Genomic DNA, 20,191 nt, shown 5'->3' with positions numbered 1-20,191 from the left:
CAGGTTCACACTGAGCACGTGACAGACGTGACAGAGTCTGGAGACGCCGTGGAGAACGTTCTGCTGCCTGCAACATCCTCCAGAATGACCGCTTTGGCTGTGGGTCAGTCATGGTGTGGGGTGGCATTTCTTTGGGGGGCCGCACAGCCCTCCATGTGCTCGCCAGAGGTAGCCTGACTGCCATTAGGTACCGAGATGAGATCCTCAGACCCCTTGTGAGACCATATGCTGGTGCGGTTGGCCCTGGGTTCCTCCTAATGCAAGACAATGCTAGACCTCATGTGGCTGGAGTGTGTCAGCAGTTCCTGCAAGAGGAAGGCATTGATGCTATGGACTGGCCCGCCCGTTCCCCAGACCTGAATCCAATTGAGCACATCTGGGACATCATGTCTCGCTCCATCCACCAACGCCACGTTGCACCACAGACTGTCCAGGAGTTGGCGGATGCTTTAGTCCAGGTCTGGGAGGAGATCCCTCAGGAGACCATCCGCCACCTCATCAGGAGCATACCCAGGCGTTGTAGGGAGGTCATACAGGCACGTGGAGGCCACACACACTACTGAGCCTCATTTTGACTTGTTTTAAGGACATTACATCAAAGTTGGATCAGCCTGTAGTGTGGTGTTCCACTTTAATTTTGAGTGTGACTGCAAATCCAGACCTCCATGTGTTGATAAATTGGATTTCCATTGATTATTTTTGTGTGATTTTGTTGTCAGCACATTCAACTATGTAAAGAAAAAAGTATTTAATAAGATTATTTCTTTCATTTAGATCTAGGATGTGTTGTTTAAGTGTTCCCTTTATTTTTTGAGCAGTGTAGTAGAGAGAATGATTTATTTCAGCTTTTATTTCTTTCATCACATTCCCAGTGGGTCAGAAGTTTACATACACTCAATTAGTACTTGGTACCAATCCCTTTCATTTGTTTAACTTGGATCAAACGTTTTGAGTAGCCTTCCACAAGCTTCTCACAATACGTTGGGTGAATTTTAGCCCATTCCTCCTGACAGAGCAGGTGTAACTGAGTCAGGTTTGTAGGCCTCCTTGCCCGCACACGTTTTTTAGTTCTGCCCACAAAATTTCTATAGGTTTGAGGTCAGGGCTTTGTGATGGCCACTCTAATACCTTGACTTTGTTGTCCTTGAGCCATTTTGCCACAACTTTGGAAGTTGTCCATTTGGAAGACCCATTTGCGACCAAGCTTTAACTTCTTTACTGATGTCTTGAGATGTTGCTTCAATATATCCACATAATTTTCCTCCCTCATGATGCCGTCTATTTTGTGAAGTGCACCAGTCCCTCCTGCAGCAAAGCATCCCCACAACATGATGCTACCACCCCCGTGCTTCACGGTTGGGATGGTGTTCTTCTGCTTGCAAGCATCCCCCTTTTTCCTCCAAACAGAATGACGGTCATTATGGCCAGACAGTTCTATTTTTGTTTCATCAGACCAGAGGACATTTCTCCAAAAAGTACGATCTTTGTCCCCATGTGCAGTTGCAAATCGTAGTCTGGCTTTTTTATGGGGGTTTTGGAGTAGTGGCTTCTTCCTTGCTGAGTGGCCTTTCAGGTTATGTCCATATAGGACTCGTTTTACTGTGGATATAGATCATTTTGTACCTGTTTCCTCCAGCATCTTCACAAGGTCTTTTGCTGTTGTTCTGGGGTTGATTAGCACTTTTCGCACCAAAGTACGTTCATCTCTAGGAGACAGAACGCGTCTCCTTCCTGAGCGGTATGACGGCTGCGTGGGTCCATGGTGTTTATACTTGCGTACTATTGTTTGTACAGATGAACATGGTACCTTCAGGCATTTGGAAATTGCTCCCAAGGATGAACCAGACTTGTGGAGGTCTACCATTTTTTTCTGAGTTCTTGGCTGATTTCTTTTGATTTCCCCATGATGTCAAGCAAAGAGGCACTGAGTTTGAAGGTAGGCCTTGAAATACATCCACAGGTACACCTACAATTGACTCAAATTATGTCAATTAGCCTATCAGAAGCTTCTAAAGCCATGACATAATTTTGGGGAATTTTCAAAGCTGTTTAAAGGCACAGTCAACTTAGTGTATGTACACTTATGACCCACTGGAATTGTGATACAGTGAATTATAAGTGAAATAGTCTGTAGACAATTGTTGGAAAAATGACTTGTCATGCACAAAGTAAATGTCTTATCCGACTTGCCAAAACTATAGATTGTTAACAAGAAATTTGTGGAGCGGTTGAAAAATGAGTTTTAATGGCTCCAACATAAGTGTATGTTAACTTCTGACTTCAACTGTATATGTATAAGGCACAGGGCAAGACTAAGATGCAGACATGGGAGGCAGATGGTTCGAGTCTCTGATATTTATTAGGATCCAAGGGGCAGGCAAGATAATGGTCGTGTACAGGTAAAAAGTTCATAACAAGGTCATAGTCCAGGCAGGCAGGCAGGCTCGAGGTCAGGGCAGGCAGAATAGTCAAGCATACGGGTACAGAGTCAGGGCAGGCAATGGTCAAAACACTGGTTGACTTGACAAGACGAACTGGCACAGAGAGACAGGAAACACAGGGATACATACACCAGGGAAAATAAGCGACACCTAGAGGGGGTAGAGACAATCACAAGGACAGGTGAAACAGATCAGGAAGTGACAGCAACCCTCCCAGTCAACCAGGTACTGGAAACCCCTGCCCCGTGGTCGAACCCTCAGGAGGCGTCTCACCGTATACGCTGGCTGGCCATCGATGACACGGGGGAGGGATGGGCCTAGAAACAGAAGACAGAGGACTGTGAGACAAGGGCTGGTCTAGAATATATTTCCCTCTGGTTGCACATTTAATGCTGATAGAAATGAGGTAAAACTGATATAATAAGTTTCCCTCCATTGAATTCCCCGGCCACTAGGAGCGCTACCTCTGAATGAACGTTTTCCTGTTTGCTTATGGCAGAATACAGCTCATTGATTGGAGTTTTAGTGCCAACCTCAGTCTGTGGTGGTATGTAGACAGCTACGAAAAATACAGATGAAAACTCTCTCGGTAGATAGTGTGGTCTACAGCTTATCATGAGATACTCTGCCTCAGGCGAGTAAAACCTTGAGACTTCCTTAGATGTTGTGCACCAGCTGTTGTTTACATACATGCATAGGCCCCTGCCCTGTGTCTTACCAGAGGCTTCTGTTCTATCCTGCCGATAGAGTGTACAACCCGCCAGCTGTATGTTCTTAACCTCTTGGGACTAGGTGGGACGCTAGCGTGCCACCCGTGGTGCACTCCATCAACAGCAGGTGCATTTCAAGAGCGGCAAATTTGAATCCAAATAAATGTCAAAATTCAAATTTTTCAAAAATACAACTATGTTACACCATTTGAAAGATAAACATCTCCTTAATCTAACCACGTTTTACGATTTCAAAAAGGTTTTACGGCGAAAGCATAAATTTAGAGTATGTTAGGACAGTACATTTACAAGAGTTGTGTGTAATGTTTTGTCAAGTCAAAGACAGGGTCACCAAAACCATAAAACCAGCTAAAATGATACACTAACCTTTTACAATCTCCATCAGATGACACTCCTAGGACATTATGTTAGACAATGCATGCATTTTTAGTTCTATCAAGTTCATATTTATATACAAAAACAGCGTTTTACTATGGCATTGATGTTGAGGAAATCGTTTCCCTCCAATAACCGGCAGTCAAGTCAGCGTCACAAATTAAATAATTAAAATTAGAAAACATTGGTAAAATATTATATTGTCATTTAAAGAATTATAGATTTACATCTTTTGAACGCAATCAACTTGCCAGATTTAAAAATAACCTTACTGGGAAATCACACTTTGCAATAATCTGAGCACTGTGCCCAGAAAAATACGCGTTGCGATACAGACTAGACGTCATGTTGGGGAGATCTAAAATCGAAAATACTATGTAAATAATCCATTACCTTTGATTCTCTTCATCAGATGTCACTTCCAGGTATCACAGGTCCATAACGAATGTAGTTTTGTTCAAAAAAGCTCATCATTTATGTCCAAAAATCTCCGTCTCGTTAGCACATGATGTAAGCCAGCCGGACTTCTCGTCATGAACGAGGGGAAAAAATATATTTCCGTTCGTTCAAACATGTCAAACGTTGTATAGCATAAATCATTAGGGCCTTTTTTAACCAGAACATGAATAATATTCAAGGTGGACGAATGCATAGTCTTTTATAACGTATTGGAACGAGGGTACCCAACATGAAGTAGCGCGCCAGGTGTCTAATGGGACATCACCGTTCCATGGCTCTTGTTCGGTCAGATCTCCCTCCAGAAGACTCAAAACACTTTGTAAAGGCTGGTGACATCTAGTGGAAGCAATAGGAAGTGCCAAAATATTCCTAAACCCCTGTGTTTTTCAATGGGATAGGTTTGAAGTCAATACAACACATCAGGTATCCACTTCCTGTCAGAAAATGTCTCAGGGTTTTGCCTGCCAAATGAGTTCTGTTATACTCACAGACACCATTCAAACAGTTTTGGAAACTTTAGAGTGTTTTCTATCCATATATAATAAGTATATGCATATTCTAGTTACTGGGTAGGATTAGTAACCAGATTAAATCGGGTACATTTTTTTTATCCAGACGTGCAAATGCTGCCCCCTAGACCCAACAGGTTAATGTCGTCGTTCAGCCACGACTCGGTGAAACATAGGATATTACAGTTTTTAATGCCCTGTTTGTAGGATATACGTGCTTTCAGTTTGTCCCATTTATTTTCCAGCGATTGAACATTAGCTAGCAGGATGGAAGGCAAGGGCAGATTAGCCACTTGTTGTCTGATCCTCACAAGGCACCCTGATCTCTTTCCGCGAAACCTCCATTTCCTTTTCCATCGAATCACGGCGATCTGGGCCTGGTCGGGTGTCTGTAGTAGCGTATCTCTCCCGTCCGACTCATTGAAGAAGAACTCTTCGTCCAATTTGAGCTGAGTAATCCCAGTTCTGATGTCCAGAAGCTCTTTTCGGTCATAAGAGACGGTAGCAGCAACATTATGTACAAAACAAGTTACGAACAACGCAAAAAAACTAACAAAATAGCATGGTTGGTTAAGAGCCGATAAAACGGCAGCACTCCCCCCCCGGCGCCATTACATGGATAGAATGGTGCCAGGGGTCCCGTGTGGCTCAGTTGGTAGAGTATGGTGTTTGCAATGCCAGGGTTGTGGGTTCAATTCCCAGGAGGGACCAGTACGGAGAAAAAAATGTATGCATTCACAACTGTAAGTCACTCTCGATAAGAGTGTCTGCTAAAATGTAAAAAAAAGTAATTCATTCTCGTGCGAGACGCCTCGACAGACTACTGAATTGAAACATTGAAATCAAAAGAATCCTTGTTTATTATGAATTGGAAAAAGTTTCAGGCAGAAAATTAGTCTGTAACCGGCTGATCAGCCGGCGCCAATGGAAAACACTGTCTTCTCCTTGTTCATGGCCAGATTGGGATGATGGTGATGGCCATTAAAGTAGTAAAACATTCATTTAGTAAGCCACCTACTTGGAACACAAAAGATGAAAAACCATGGCTCATATTCTTATTGTCTTAGAGTAGGAGTACTATACTCCATGTTATCATTCATTTTGATCTTGAAGGCAAAACTGATACTAGATCAGCGCACCTACTCCTGAGATGCTTTACGAACACGGCCCAGTTCTTTATAGAATATGAGTAATTAGCTGTTTAAAAGTGTCTGATAAAAGCCCACCTTTCTGGACAGGCTCATCCTCTGGCATGGCCCTGGCTCGTTTAGGTGTGCGGTCCCTCTTGGCTGCTCACTCGGCGTACATCTGGGACTTGAGGATCTCAAACTGGGCTCTGTCCTCAGACTGAGAGGCACAAAGAGAAAGCGGTGATTGGACAATATACACAGCTGACTGAAAAAGTACGTGACCCAAAGATGATGTATATACACACACGTCTGCTTTGCTTTACAATGTTTATGTAGTTGTATGTTGTACGGAAATTATAGAGAGACGTGCACAATACATGTCACTCTAGCAAATTGAATTTCAGTGGAGACAACTAGGGAAGAAAAGGGTATCTAGCTCCAACTGCATAGTCAAAGTAATAACGCTCAGATAGAGTAGCGTCCTATCCAGGAAGCTTTACATCAAGCTGCCTCGCGCTTCAGACAGAGGATAGGCTTCTGCCATATGGGCCGTTCTGGCTCGGACAAGGCTCCTTACTATATGGACTGATGTATACCCGGATAACTTCAGGATACTCTAAGATTGCTAAGTAAACATAAATGTAATTTAGCTATATGACAGAACTGACCACTTGGAGATTTGAGCTGGCTAGCCTGAGTTGGACTTTCAACTGTTGCATCCCTTACCAGTTTATAACTAGTTCAATACCATATCTAGTGTACAGAGGACATAAATGGCAAATTATTACCGTAAATTCCGGACTATAAGCCGCAACTTTTTTCCCAGGCTTTTTTCCCACTTTTCTTTTTTTTTTTTTTTTTTTTTTTAAAACACATTCTATGACGTGCTCAGTTTTTTGGTGGCATGAAGCTTTCATTAGACCAATGAAATTGCCGAACGGGTTACGGTCAAACAACTTTTTTGTTTACTGTTTAGATTAAATCGAGCGCTCTCAAACTTCCCATCATTCTGATTACGGTAGTCATTTTGTCACCCTCATCATGGCAAAGACACGGAGAAATGCATATGATGCAGCTTTCAAGTTGAAGGCGATTGGTCTGGCTGTTGGAAAAGGAAATAGAGCTGCTGCACGGGAGCTTGGTCTTAATGAGTTGATGATAAGACGTTGGAAACAGCAGCGTGAGGAATTGACTCAGTGCAAAAAGACAACTGAAGCTTACTGCTAATTATTTATTTTTTTGTTACAAGCCGTGTTTCGTTAAAGCCTATTTATTTTTGTTACAAGCCGTGTTTCGTTAAAGCCTATTTATTTTTGTTTACAAGCCATGTTTCGTTAAAGCCTGTGTAAAGTTCATTTGTTTCAATGTACCGGTAGGCACCTGCGGCTTATAGACATGTGCGGCTTATTTATGTTGAAAATAAATTTTAAAAATTAATTCAGTGGGTAAGGCTTATATTCAGGTGCGCTTAATAGTCTGGAAATTACGGTAGTCAAATGTAATGGTTTTGATGCTATAAAGTATGTAAATGATTACGTAAAAGATTCCTGAGTGGAAATACCATTGATGGGGAATTCTGTTAACATTCATTTTAATTATACAGAAAAAAAGACAGAAAAATCTTGGAAAAAAACAAAAAAATTGAAAAATGGTACCAGTCAAACAGAGAACTAATGTCAAGTTGTGTATGGTTCACACTGCAGCTCTTTGCCCAAACTTGAAAAAGGCCTTTAAGGACTGAAGGACGCAAGGGACAACTCAATTTTCTTCTGACTTCTTTTATTTCTTTAGTCAGTTAGTTAGTTAGTTAATTAGTTCATTAGTTAGTTAGGTTGATAACCTTTAAAGGCAAAACACAAAAAGAAATATACATTACTTCAAGTAAGGTCATTTCAAATTAAATATATAATCTTAATGTAGTCATATTATCTAAATTATACTATATACTAAATTAGACAATTGGTCTCAATTCTCAACACAAATAAACACCTAACTGGCAACAATTTTACACAACAATGTCCATGTGCCTACCGGTTGAGTGTCCAGAATCCTAAATGAGCTGAATGTGTATGGATGAGAGTCTCCTCTTCCGTGAAGGACTTCCAGTGAAATGCTTTTCCACCAAACATTTCACCACCTGCTATCACAAAGGTGCACCAGTATATATGTTCCCCAGGGAAACACAAGCTAATGATGGGTTCCACAATGCATACACTCTTTCGCCCCCTGTTGGTGTTTTATCTTTGAAATCAGTTGAAAATCTGAACGCCTTGAATATGAATACCTGTCTTTTGACGCAACACCTCCCACTTGATCTCCTGGTTCTTGAACCCAAGGAGGTCACATCGGCTCCATCTTCGATCGCTTTACTTCTGCTCTTCTACAGGTAATAACACAACCAAACGCCTGACGTCCCTGTGAAGAATTGTAGCAGGGATTTTGGTTGAACGTTTCTTTGCTTTGTCTCCACAAACATGCTTCAAAGTTGAGATGGGATAACTTGGGAAGGTTCGTATATTTGCATCTCTCACAATGCCCTCCTTGTCAGCGTTGACATTGACGACCCTACCAAGCTTATACTGACTACTCAAAGCGTTCTGGTCTGCAAGCCAGACGACGTCTCCAACGGCCACGTTTCGCTGCTTTGTGTGCCACTTACTCCTCACAAACAGGTTAGGTCCAGCCAACTGACTCCACTTCCTCCAGAACCAGTTAACTTCTGCTTGAATGACTCTTAACCTTTTGTAGGAGTAGTCTTCAAACTCAAAGCTTCCTAAGTCTCCCCTAGGTCCAGTCCTTCCAAGCTGAAGAGAATTAGGGCTGATGTATTCTATGCAGTCCTCCCGGCTCTGAGTCCTGGCATCTATGGGCCTTTCATTGGCAAGGTTAGCAGCCATGAACATAAATGTTTGAAACTCACTCCATGTGAAGAGTCCTTCGCCTCTCATATTGTGCAAGGCCCGCTTCACAGTGCGAACAGCTGCTTCTGCAGCACCATTCCTGTGAGGGGAGTCTGCTGGGTGGATCTTCCAGCTCCACTCTGTTCCATGCTTTGAAGCTTCATTTTCAAGCTCAGATGTAATTTGTTGATCCAGGAAGTGGTAGAGCTCTTTGAGGGCAGGTCTGGCACCCACAAAGTTCTTTCCAGGATCTGACCACAGTTTCTTTGGATGCCCTCTCAGTGCCGTGAATCTTTGGTAGGCCAGTAAGAAGCCTTCAGTTGACTGGTCACTGACAACATCTGTGTGTATAGCTCTGGATGCCATACAGCAGAAGACAATTCCCCACACCTTGAGCTTGACTTTCTTTCTCACCTCGTCCTTGACTTCATATGGTCCAAATAAGTCCACTGTTGTGTACTCAAATGGTCTGGCTGGTGTTATACGCTCGGGTGGAAGGTCACTCATGATTTGTTGGCACTTTCTGGCCCTAGCCTTTCTGCACACCACACAGTTGTCAACTCTCTTTTTAGCCAGCTTCCGGCCTTTTATCACCCAGGCCTTCTTCCTCATCCGGAGGAGTGTACCTGCTATTTCTTTATGGTTTGCATCATGGGCCTCTTGGGCTAGGAGAGTGGATATCCATGCCTCATATGGTAGAATTGGTACAGCAGTCTCATCCTCATCAAAGATCTTGAACCTCCCTCCACAAACCAAGAGCCCAGTCTCTTCATCTCTGTAAACAGCGAGTCTGTTGAGAGTGGTGCCTTGAAAGGTTATACCTTCTTGTGCTGCAAGGAACAGGTCTCTTAGTGCATCTTCACACTCCCCAACAGTGAGTACAGCTTGTTTGCCTCTGGACTTCCAGTTTGTTGAAAGAATTTCCTCCCACTTTGGTTTATCTGAGGCTGAATTCCTGGTCAACACTTCTTTCCATTTCGTTGCAGCTCTCCAAACCCAGGCAGTGACTCGGATCAGCCTGGTCAGGCTGCTGAATTTCCTGATGTCAATCAGTTTTGTTACCGCAGAGCCAGCTGGTGGTCTTCGGATCTTAGTCTTAGGTTCATCTGGGTTATTTTGCCTGCTTTGCTGTGCATCACTCTGACTTTCCTTCTGAACTCCCACTTCAGGAAGTACATCATTCTTGTTTCTCTTGGCCTGCGCTCTGGTCAGTGCTGCAGAGAAATATTTCCTTTGAAGTTTGTTTATGCCTTCCTTGGCATAAGCTGCAATTTCTTTGGCTGACTTCTGTGGCCACTCTTCCATGGGTTGCCGCAGGAACGCTGGTCCATTTTGCCACATGGAATCTTCTTGGAGGTCTTCCGGGGCTGCCCCTCTTGTTATGATGTCAGCACTGTTCAGGCCTCCCGGGATCCACCACCAGTCTTCGACGGATGTGGATTTCTGGATCTCTCCGACTCTGTTCGCGAAGAAAGATTGATACCCATAACTGTCTCTCTGGATAGCTCCCACCACAGTTTGACTGTCCAGCAGATGGAGCCATCGTTCAATTTCTATATGACTGTGTTTTTCAATGTACTTTGGAAGTCGTGCTGCGCAGACAGCACCGCAGATTTCAGCTTTCACTGCCTCCCCCTTTTGGTCCAAAGGTGTGAGTTTTGCTTTGGACTCAACCAACCTGACTTGGATGCCTTGCTCGGTTTCCCATCTGAAGTACACTACAGCTCCATAGCTCTTCTCACTTCCGTCAGAGAATGTTATTCCCCAAGGTTTACCAAGCCAGTTGACTGGTGTGAGGCTTCTGTGGAAGGTGATTTGGCTAAGACGTGTGTACTCCTCAAACAGTTTGATGGCTTCTTCTCTCAATTGTTCAGACAGAGGTTTGTCCCACGTGTTTCGGGTCAGAGTTTTGCCTCCAGCTTCTTGAAACGCCTTTCTGACAAGAATGGCGCCCTTTTGTTTGGCAGGTGTGACGAGGCCTATTGGGTCATACAGGCTAGCTACTTGGCTTAGCAGTTCTCTTCTCGTCAGTGGGTTTGGAGTTTTCCCTCTCACCTCTTCTTCAAGGAGATTTTGTCCGACTCTCATCTTCTTTTTCCTCTTTGAGAAATTGATTGAAGTCATAAGGTACAGTTCGTCCTCTTCAACAAGGTATCCAACTCCAAGGGCTTTATTGTCTCCTTTCCTCATCTGGTTTGGGAGAATAAGTACTGTGCCTGACACCGCTCCTTGTTCTCCTGGTACGATCTCCTGCCTCCCACATTGGCCTGACCGGACCCAGGGTTTGAGGAAAAGTCCGCCTGTCCTCAGGATCTCTTCAACTCCTTTGGTGTCCTTGTCCAGCTTTTGTAAGTCATTATGGGAAGTCAGGATGTCATCGACATAGGCATCCTCTTCAAGGATCCTACGTTCCTCCTCCAGGTGAGCGAACATGGGCAGTTTTGCTGTCTCTCTCATGGCCAGTTGTGCAATGCACCCTGCTGGTCGATCGCCAATGTTGACTCTGGTGATGGCATACTCTTCAATCTCTTCCTCCTCAGTGTTTCTCCAGAGAAATCTGTGGAGATGCATCTCCAGGTTTTCTAACCACACCGAATTGTACATCTTCCTGATGTCGCCAAGAGCAGCATGGACACCTCTTCTGAACCTGAGTAGTACTGCTCGGATGGGATTGAGGACATCAGGCCTTTTCAGCAGCAGGTCATTCATGCTGACCCCTTTAAACTTCTGGCTGCTGTTCCATACCAGTCGCACAGGTGTTGTGACAGTGTGGGTTTGGCGCCACCAAGTGGCTGACATACCATACTGGTCCTTTCCAGCTGGCGATCATCTCTTTGGTGAGTTTCTTTGCTGCTCTTCTCTCCACCATTTCATGCACTTGAGCTGTGTATGCCATTTTCCACTCTGGCTCTTTCTTGAGTTGTTTTTCTGTTCTTAAGAAGGTGGCTTCAACCCCACTCCTGTTGTAGGGAAGGGAACTTGGATCTTGAATCCAGGGGTATTTTGTGTCCCAGTGCGGTTCATCGCTGTGAGCATCTGCTTTGATGTACGTGAGGCCTTTCCTTATGATCTCCAGCTCCCTTTCCTCACTCAGAGTCATTTCCTTGCCTCCTGGTTGACAATTGCCGCACCGGCATCCTCCACACTTCGGTTCGCAAGCTGCTCCAATGCTATCCCATTTCCACCAATCCAAGAACTCTCTGCGAGCAACTGTGCTTTTGGTTTCAGCTGTGAACTCGTGTTTTAATTATCTCTTGATACTTGACAGCGGTTGCTCTCATGGATCGAGCAAAGTGCGTTCCAGACCATATCGACTTCTTCAAACAGATCTGGATGTGCTCCACCAACAATCTTTCCTAGCGGGCTCTCCCATAAGACAAGGTCTCCAATCATCTTCACTCTTTGCGGAGCAAGTCTTCCTTCAGACCGGAGAGCTCAATGCTCTCCGGTCTCCTCAGATCTCCTAGACTGACTTCTGGGAAGAACTTCTTGAGTTGCTCAGGTTTGATGACTCTGTGGATGTTGGCAATTTCATTCAAACCATAGCAGACAAGCTCATGGGCTCTTTCTGTGCCTCTAGGCATTTTGACCCTCACTCTGAGGAGATATCTTCTGGTTTTAACCTTCATGGCCATCCCCCCAACTCCATGGACGACTAAAGTGATGTTTTCACTTCGAAGATTTAATCTCCTGGCAGCTCTGTGGGTGATATAATTTGTGTCTGATGCCAAGTCGATCAGGGTTCCAATTTTTTGTCCTGCATTGGCAGTTACCTCGAGCAGCATTAGAATAACTGGCAATTCTTCTACTGCACCTGACACAATCTCTCCAAGCTGGATCTTTTCACCACAGTTTGTCTTTGCGGTGATGTTGGTGAACGCTCTCTTGAATTTGTCCGCCATCTCTGGGGAGAGTTTAGATACAAATTCTTCCCGCTCCTCAGTCCGCGTATGCCTTCTCACATTGAATTGTCTTCTTTCTGAGTCACTCCTCCTGAAGTCTCCCTTCAGGCATAGAAAGAAATGGTGGTCTTTTTTACAGTTTCTGTTCCTGCACAGGTATGTCTCTTTGCATTCATCATCTTCTCCATGACAGACCAAGCACCTCTTGCAGGCCCCCGAGCTTTTCTACAGCAGCCAACTTTTCCACCGGCTTCAGTTCCTTGAAACGCTTGCAAAAGAATATATTTTCTCTGTGCTTTTCATCACCACACACACAACACAGCCTCCTTTCGTTGTGGACCGCGTGGATGCATATTTCCTCTCCATGCAAGCATTTCTCGTTTTTGGCCTTTCACTCACTCCCAGCTGCTCCAGTTTTTCAAGAATTTCCTCTTGTGTTTTCAGGAATTTAAGAAGGTTCTCAAAGTGATTATCTGGTGTGACATTATTCCTCGGATTAACCATGAAGACAAGCCACTCTCTCTTGATGTCGTCAGGTAACTTGCTTTCTATGGATCTGATCACTAGAGGGTTGTTGATGGCTCCTGTGTTTTCAAGCGCCGTGAGGTCATCCAGGGCCTTCTCTATAGTTTGGATCATGTCGATAACTTTTCTAGGCTGATTTGCCCTTAAAGCAGGAATTTTCTCCAGATCCTCCATTATCTCCAAGGCAATTGTAGACTTGTTTCCATATCTGTTTTCCAGCACCCTGAACATGTCCTCAGCAGTGTTGTAGGAAGACAAACGGAGGCCTCTGCATATCCTCTCATCTATACTGTCAATGAGTTGGATCCTCTTTACTTCGACTGAGCCTGTTGGTTCCCCCTGCTTTTGCAGACTCTCCCAGTCTCTTCTCCATCGATGGAAGTTCCTTTTATACCCACTGAACTTGGGTAGACAGATTGGCTTTATCCTCAGTGTCGGTTGTGGAGCTGGCATGGGAACCTGCAGCACTCTCCCTCTGTCTCTCTCATCTTCTGCAATTCTTTGTGCTGTGAGAAATCCTGCCCTCCTTGCTTCAAGGTTGTTGCCGAATGCCTTCAGATCCTTCACTCTCCCTCCGAGCCTTTCCTTTTCTGCCACCGGAATCCACATCTCCCACTCTGCTAGGCTTGCGATTGCATTTTGGACTTGTGTTTTCACACTATCCCACCGTAGCTCAAAGCCATCTCTGTTTACAGCGGTAACAGGTAGCCTGTGATGGAGTTGCTCAGATGTCTCGGCTTCATGGATTGCAGACTTCACCTCATTTTCGCCATATCTAGGCCATAGATTGGACTGGACCATCTCCTTGACCTCATCCAATCGTGCCTCGCATTCTTGGAACGTCTTCTCAAGTTCAGCCTGCTTCTCCTTGCTCAGTTCAGCTTCTTCACCCTCATCGGTTCCAGCTTCAATGTCTGCCAGAAGGCCAGCCCTGTACTCGTCATTTGTCTCACTGACCGTCCTCGCCTCCGACTTGAGCTTCTTGAACTCCTCTTGTAGTTATCTTTTAGTCATGTGCTTTGCGACTCTGCTAAGGAAGTTTGCCTGCTTGGTAAAAGTGCTTTTAGCTAAAGTTATTTTTTGCTTCAGCTCCTTCACTGTTATTCCAAGAGCTTCCTCCGCCATGTTGAGATGTCAGTCAATATTCCTCTCTGCGACGACAGCTTTCCTGACTTCAGGCCGTTAATCCTTTTGTCTTCACTGCCACGCGGTTATCAACTGTCAAGTTGTGTATGGTTCACACTGCAGCTCTTTGCCCAAACTTGAAAAAGGCCTTTAAGGACTGAAGGACGCAAGGGACAACTCAATTTTCTTCTGACTTCTTTTATTTCTGTAGTCAGTTAGTTAGTTAATTAGTTCATTAGTTAGTTAGGTTGATAACCTTTAAAGGCAAAACACAAAAAGAAATATACATTACTTCAAGTAAGGTCATTTCAAATTAAATATATAATCTTAATGTAGTCATATTATCTAAATTATACTATATACTAAATTAGACAATTGGTCTCAATTCTCAACACAAATAAACACCTAACTGGCAACAATTTTACACAACAATGTCCATGTGCCTACCGGTTGAGTGTCCAGAATCCTAAATGAGCTGAATGTGTATGGATGAGAGTCTCCTCTTCCGTGAAGGACTTCCAGTGAAATGCTTTTCCACCAAACATTTCACCACCTGCTATCACAAAGGTGCACCAGTATATATGTTCCCCAGGGAAACACAAGCTAATGATGGGTTCCACAATGCATACACTCTTTCGCCCCCTGTTGGTGTTTTATCTTTGAAATCAGTTGAAAATCTGAACGCCTTGAATATGAATACCTGTCTTTTGACGCAACAACTAATATGAGCACTCGTACCGATAAATCTTTCTTTTTCCCCTCTTTGATGAACTTCTCACTCTTCTTTCCCCTTAGGGCCAAGTCAAAGTCCGCCAGAGCTTTGGCCACTGGCAGAAACAAAGGTGAAATAAAGTTAAATCATGAATTATGCAGATAGAGCTTTTTGCTGCCTTTGGGCTTTACAAGGTGCTCACACACAGCTCAAAGAAAACAGATACATCTGCACACAGACAGTTAAGCCTCAAAAGGCTAATTTCAATGTACATACAAGAGAGACCAACAAAGTGCTGACCATAGCTGGGTCTTAGTCAAGGGCCTGTTTTAGTTGAGCTGTAGTTGAGTTCGTGGGCATTGGTTGCAGTGAGATGAGCTATGCTGTCCATGGTAATGCACTGCATGTACTGTGTATATAACATCGAAAGGGCAGGATGTTGTGATATGAAGATGCCATCTAGTAGCAGCGAGGAACATGGTAGGGAGGTTGGCAAGCCTATAATAAGTGTTGGTCTGCGGTACTCACTGCAGTCTTTCTTGCGCTCATCGTGCATTTGGAACCACGTCCTCTGGGGGTCTGTCTCATCTGCGTTCTGTGCTAGCTGCTTCTGTGCCACACTGATCTGAATGACACGTGCGCACACATACACAAAATACACATACACACATATGACCACAGGAACACACTACCATCTATTTGAATACACACAATATGCTGCTTTTAACCTGAGCCTCCGTGTAGGCCATGGCCCTCTCCTCTCTCTCCAGGCGCATCACGGCGTACACGTCCTTCTTCAGCTTCTCAATCAGGTCTCAGAACTTTGAAATCACCTCTGACGGAGAGAGAGAACAGCTCAGTCATCACAAAAGCACAACCAGAAAGAAAAAAAAATCAATTTAACTTGTTGTCATCAAATTGAATAATCCTTTAAGAATAACATCAAATTGTACAACTTTGGAGGACTACAGTCGTGGTCAAAAGTTTTGAGAATGACACAAATATTAATTTTCACAAAGTTTGCTGCTTCAGTGTCTTTAGATACTGTCAGATGTTACTATGGAATACTGAAGTATAATTACAAGCATTTCATAAGTGTCAAAAGCTTTTATTGACAATTACATGAAGTTGATGCAAAGAGTCAATATTTGCAGTGTTGACCCTTCTTTTTCAAGACCTCTGCAATCCGCCCTGGCATGCTGTCAATTAACTTCTGGGCCACATCCTGACTGATGGCAGCCCATTCTTGCATAATCAATGCTTGGAGTTTGTCAGAATTTGTGGATTTTTGTTTGTCCACCCGTCGCTTGAAGATTGACCACAAGTTCTCAATGGGATTAAGGTCTGGGGAGTTTCCTGGACATGGACCCAAAATATCGATGTTTTGTTCCCCAAGCCACTTAGCCTCTCTAGGGTAGGCGGCACCAAATCGTCCCACCTACGTAACAGCCAGTGTAATCCCGTGGCGCGTTATTCAAAAACCTAAAAAATGCAAAAACTTCAATTTTTCAAACATATGACTATTTTACACCATTTTAAAGACAAGACTCTCGTAATCTAACCACACTGTCCGATTTCAAAAAGGCTTTACAACGAAAACAAAACATTAGATTATGTCAGCAGAGTACCCAGCCAGAAATAATCAGACACCCATTTTTCAAGCTAGCATATAATGTCACATAAACCCAAACCACAGCTAAATGCAGCACTAACCTTTGATGATCTTCATCAGATGACAACCCTAGGACATTATGTTATACAATACATGCATGTTTTGTTCAATCAAGTTCATATTTATATCAAAAACCAGCTTTTTACATTAGCATGTGACTAGCATGTGACTAGCATTCCCACCGAACACTGCCAGTGAATTTACTAAATTACTCACGATAAACGTTCACAAAAAGCATAACAATTATTTTAAGAATTATAGATACAGAACTCCTCTATGCACTCGATATGTCCGATTTTAAAATAGCTTTTCGGTGAAAGCACATTTTGAAATATTCTCAGTAGATAGCCCGGCATCACAGGGCTAGCTATTTAGACACCCAGCAAGTTTAGCACTCAGCAAAGTCACATTTACTATAAGAAAAATGTTATTACCTTTGCTGTCTTCGTCAGAATGCACTCCCAGGACTTCTACTTCAATAACAAATGTTGGTTTGGTTCAAAATAATCCATAGTTATATCCAAACAGCGGCGTTTTGTTCGTGCGTTCAAGACACTATCCGAAAGGGTAAATAAGGGTGACGAGCATGGCGCAATTCGTGACAAAGAAATTCTAAATATTCCATTACCGTACTTCGAAGCATGTCAACCGCTGTTTAAAATCAATTTTTATGCCATTTTTCTCATAAAAAAGCGATAATATTCCGACCGGGAATCTGCGTTTAGGTAAACAGACGAAAGAAAATAAAGCATTCGGTCGACTCGGGCACGCGCCTAAGCCCATAGTACTCTGATCGGCCACTGCCAAAAGCGCTAATGTATTTCAGCCAGAGGCTGCCTCGATATCGTTCAGCTTTTTCCCGGGCTCTGAGAGCCTATGGGAGCCGTAGGAAGTGTCACGTTAGAGCAAAGATCCTCAGTCTTCAATAAAAAGAGCCAAGATGAAACACAGCTTGTCAGTTCCTGCATGGAATCTTCTCAGGTTTTGGCCTGCCATTTGAGTTCTGTTATACTCACAGACACCATTCAAACAGTTTTAGAAACTTTAGGGTGTTTTCTATCCAAAGCCAATAATTATATGCATATTCTAGTTACTGGGCAGGAGTAGTAACCAGATTAAATCGGGTACGTTTTTTATACGGCCGTGTCAATACTGCCCCCTAGCCCTAACAGGGTAGTTATCACTTTTGCCTTATGGCAAGGTGCTCCATCATGCTGGAAAAGGCATTGGTCGTCACCAAACTGTTCCTGGATGGTTGGGAGAAGTTGCTCTCAGAGGATGTGTTGGTACCATTCTTTATTCATGGCTGTGTTCTTAGGCAAAATTGTGAGTGAGCCCACTCCCTTGGCTGAGAAGCAACCCCACACATGAATGGTCTCAGGATGCTTTACTGTTGGCTTGACACAGGACTGATGGTAGCGCTCACCTTGTCTTCTCCGGACAAACATTCACCCTCACACAGCTCTTAACCTCTGAAGCATTGTACTGTTCACCCTCACAAAAACTATACAGTGGAGAAACCAACTGTATTGGCTTCATGAGACACTTATTTAACAGTTGCCCCAAACAATCAGAAAGGGGATTCATCAGAGAAAATGACTTTACCCAAGTCCTCAGCAGTACAATCCCTGTACCTTTTGCAGAATATCAGTCTGAAATGTTTGTGCTTGATTGAGAATGTAATACATATTAGTAATACATTTTTGCTTTAGAAACATTACAAAGCATGCTCATCCATTGATTAAAAAAATGTATGTAAAATTATATATTTGGGCTGGTAAATATTGAGTGGCTGGTAGATTTTTTGCTGGCTGACCCAAAAATGTATTTCCCACCCTGACCACTACTCACTTATCTCAGCACAACAGAACAAAAATCTTGCACCAGCTACTCAATTAATTTCTGGGAAAAGATGGCTGGGTATGTATTATGCATACTTATTATTTTAGCAATGTCAAATGCCTGATTGACACAGAACATTGTTTCATTTCACATTGTCCTTTTCAGCACGGTTGCCGCTGTAACACATTGGGCTTCGTGGGTGTGGAGTCAGGCGCAGGAAGCAGGAAAATGTTTGGTACAATATGTAATTTAATAAGTACTGAAAACCGAGGAAATATGTCCAAACACGACAGGGCGAAACAATAACCCCGAAGTCCAAAATACATGTACCACAAAACATACAAAGTGACGACACGTAACAAGCCCGCACACAGAACAGGTAGAGAAGCGGGCTTAAATAATAAAACTAATTACTAATGGGAAACAGGTGTAACTCATAAAGACATAACTAACAGAAAAACGAAAAAGGGATCGATGGCAGCTAGTAGGCTGGTGACGACAACCGCCGAGCGCCACCCGAACAGGGAGAGGAACCGCCCTCGGCAGTAGTCGTGACAGCCGCAACTATGGTGGATGCGTAACCAGGCCAGCTCACTACAGCTCGACTTCATTTGGTCCAATAGTGTAAATCAGGCAACGGTGTGTAAGTAGGTAATAGTTTGTAACACTTACAGTGTTACAGGGGAGCTACACTGGGGCATCGCAAAAAGAGTAGGTTTTAAGCTGCTACACGGGATGCATAGCTTTTGCATAGCACTTTATCAAGTGTTCTTGGGCGTGAGCCACATGTTCAATTGTTGTAAATAAAAACAGACTGTAATTCTTTGCAGAGCAGCGCAAGCCCAGGTGTAAGGCCAGTTAGTTGGAAAGTGTCTAGGTACCTGAGGCTCTCCAGTCTCTGGGTCTGGGACAGGTTCCCGTGCAGCTCCCCCACCTTTAGCCCCATCAGGCCCAGGAGGATGTGCATCCGGTGGGCCTGCTTCTTAGTCTGAGTGAACACCATCACGTGGTCCTGGAACATCTGTGTCAGCAGGGCTGAGACACAGACATAGACACAGGAGACAAACACAAAACACACACAGGCAGGAGACACAAGAGACACACATGCACAGACTGGTGACACACAAACAGTTAGTCAAGATTGCTACATGTATAAGAAAGTTCAATGTTCACCTTTTTCAACCTCATGGTTTTCCATTTCTGTTCAATGGAAAATGATGAAGTTGAAAAAGGTGAGCAGTAAACTTTCTGCTACATGTTGTACTTTACTTCACAATAACTCAGCACTGGATTGTGATAGTTGTACAGACAACTCACCGCCCACAACCGCCTCCTTGTCTCCTTCCCTGGCTGGTCGGATCCTGACAAACTCCTGTAGGGCGCCACGTCTGTGTTGCTTTTCACAAAGATACGCACTGGCTGCTTCAGAGAGACCGACGCCAAGTCTTTCACCTGGAGGACAAAGAAAGAGAAAGAACACCATTTCAATAAACAATGCAGCCACTGGAGGGTAAAGTAATGGAAAACAAAGCAACAACGATCAGAATCTAATTGAACAATATTCCATATTTGTCAACACAAACCATAATGGCATACCATCACCAGACACTACCACACATGACCAAACTCATCAGTCAATCATCAAGATGACGGCGACAAGTCGAATCAGGTGAGTTAATGCTGAGCTGGAACAAAAGCCTGCACACCCTGTAGCTCCACAAGACCAGGTTTGGTGACCAATGTGATAATAAAGGAATACAGGTTGTGTCCTTACTTCCTCGCTCATGGTGGCAGAGAAGAGCATGGTCTGTCTCTGCACACATCCTGATGATCTCCTTCATCTGCTCCTCAAAGTACTCATCCAGCAT

At 43.8% G+C, this 20,191-nt stretch overlaps 1 protein-coding gene and 1 pseudogene across 3 annotated transcripts in view; both read right to left on the bottom strand.

The window, feature by feature from the left end:
* LOC106565289 (uncharacterized) overlaps positions 1 to 12,799 on the bottom strand; it is a 24,021-nt gene extending 11,222 nt beyond the window's left edge. Inside the window, exons 1-3 of one of the 3 annotated variants that reach the window (XR_006757995.2) lie at positions 7,677 to 12,799; positions 5,742 to 5,862; positions 2,715 to 2,758 (exon numbers count right to left, since the gene is read on the bottom strand). Coding sequence is in view for 1 of the 3 variants with exons in the window: in XM_082959003.1 (XP_082815129.1) it covers positions 2,715 to 2,758; positions 5,742 to 5,862; positions 7,677 to 7,774 (263 nt within the window). In the remaining 2 variants the exon portion in view is untranslated. Of the gene's footprint in view, positions 1 to 2,340; positions 2,759 to 5,741; positions 5,863 to 7,676 lie in introns of those variants that run through there. The other 2 variants (XM_082959003.1, XR_006757996.2) reach the window with 2 other exon arrangements.
* On the bottom strand, positions 11,941 to 20,191 carry LOC145859580 (putative ATP-dependent RNA helicase DDX27; annotated as a pseudogene).

Source organism: Salmo salar, chromosome 12 (assembly GCF_965601325.2).
Source record: "Salmo salar chromosome 12, fSalSal1, whole genome shotgun sequence".
NCBI classification, from domain to species: Eukaryota; Metazoa; Chordata; class Actinopteri; order Salmoniformes; family Salmonidae; genus Salmo; species Salmo salar.
Note: the sequence above shows the minus strand (reverse complement) of the source record. Positions and strands in the feature narration are given on the sequence as shown.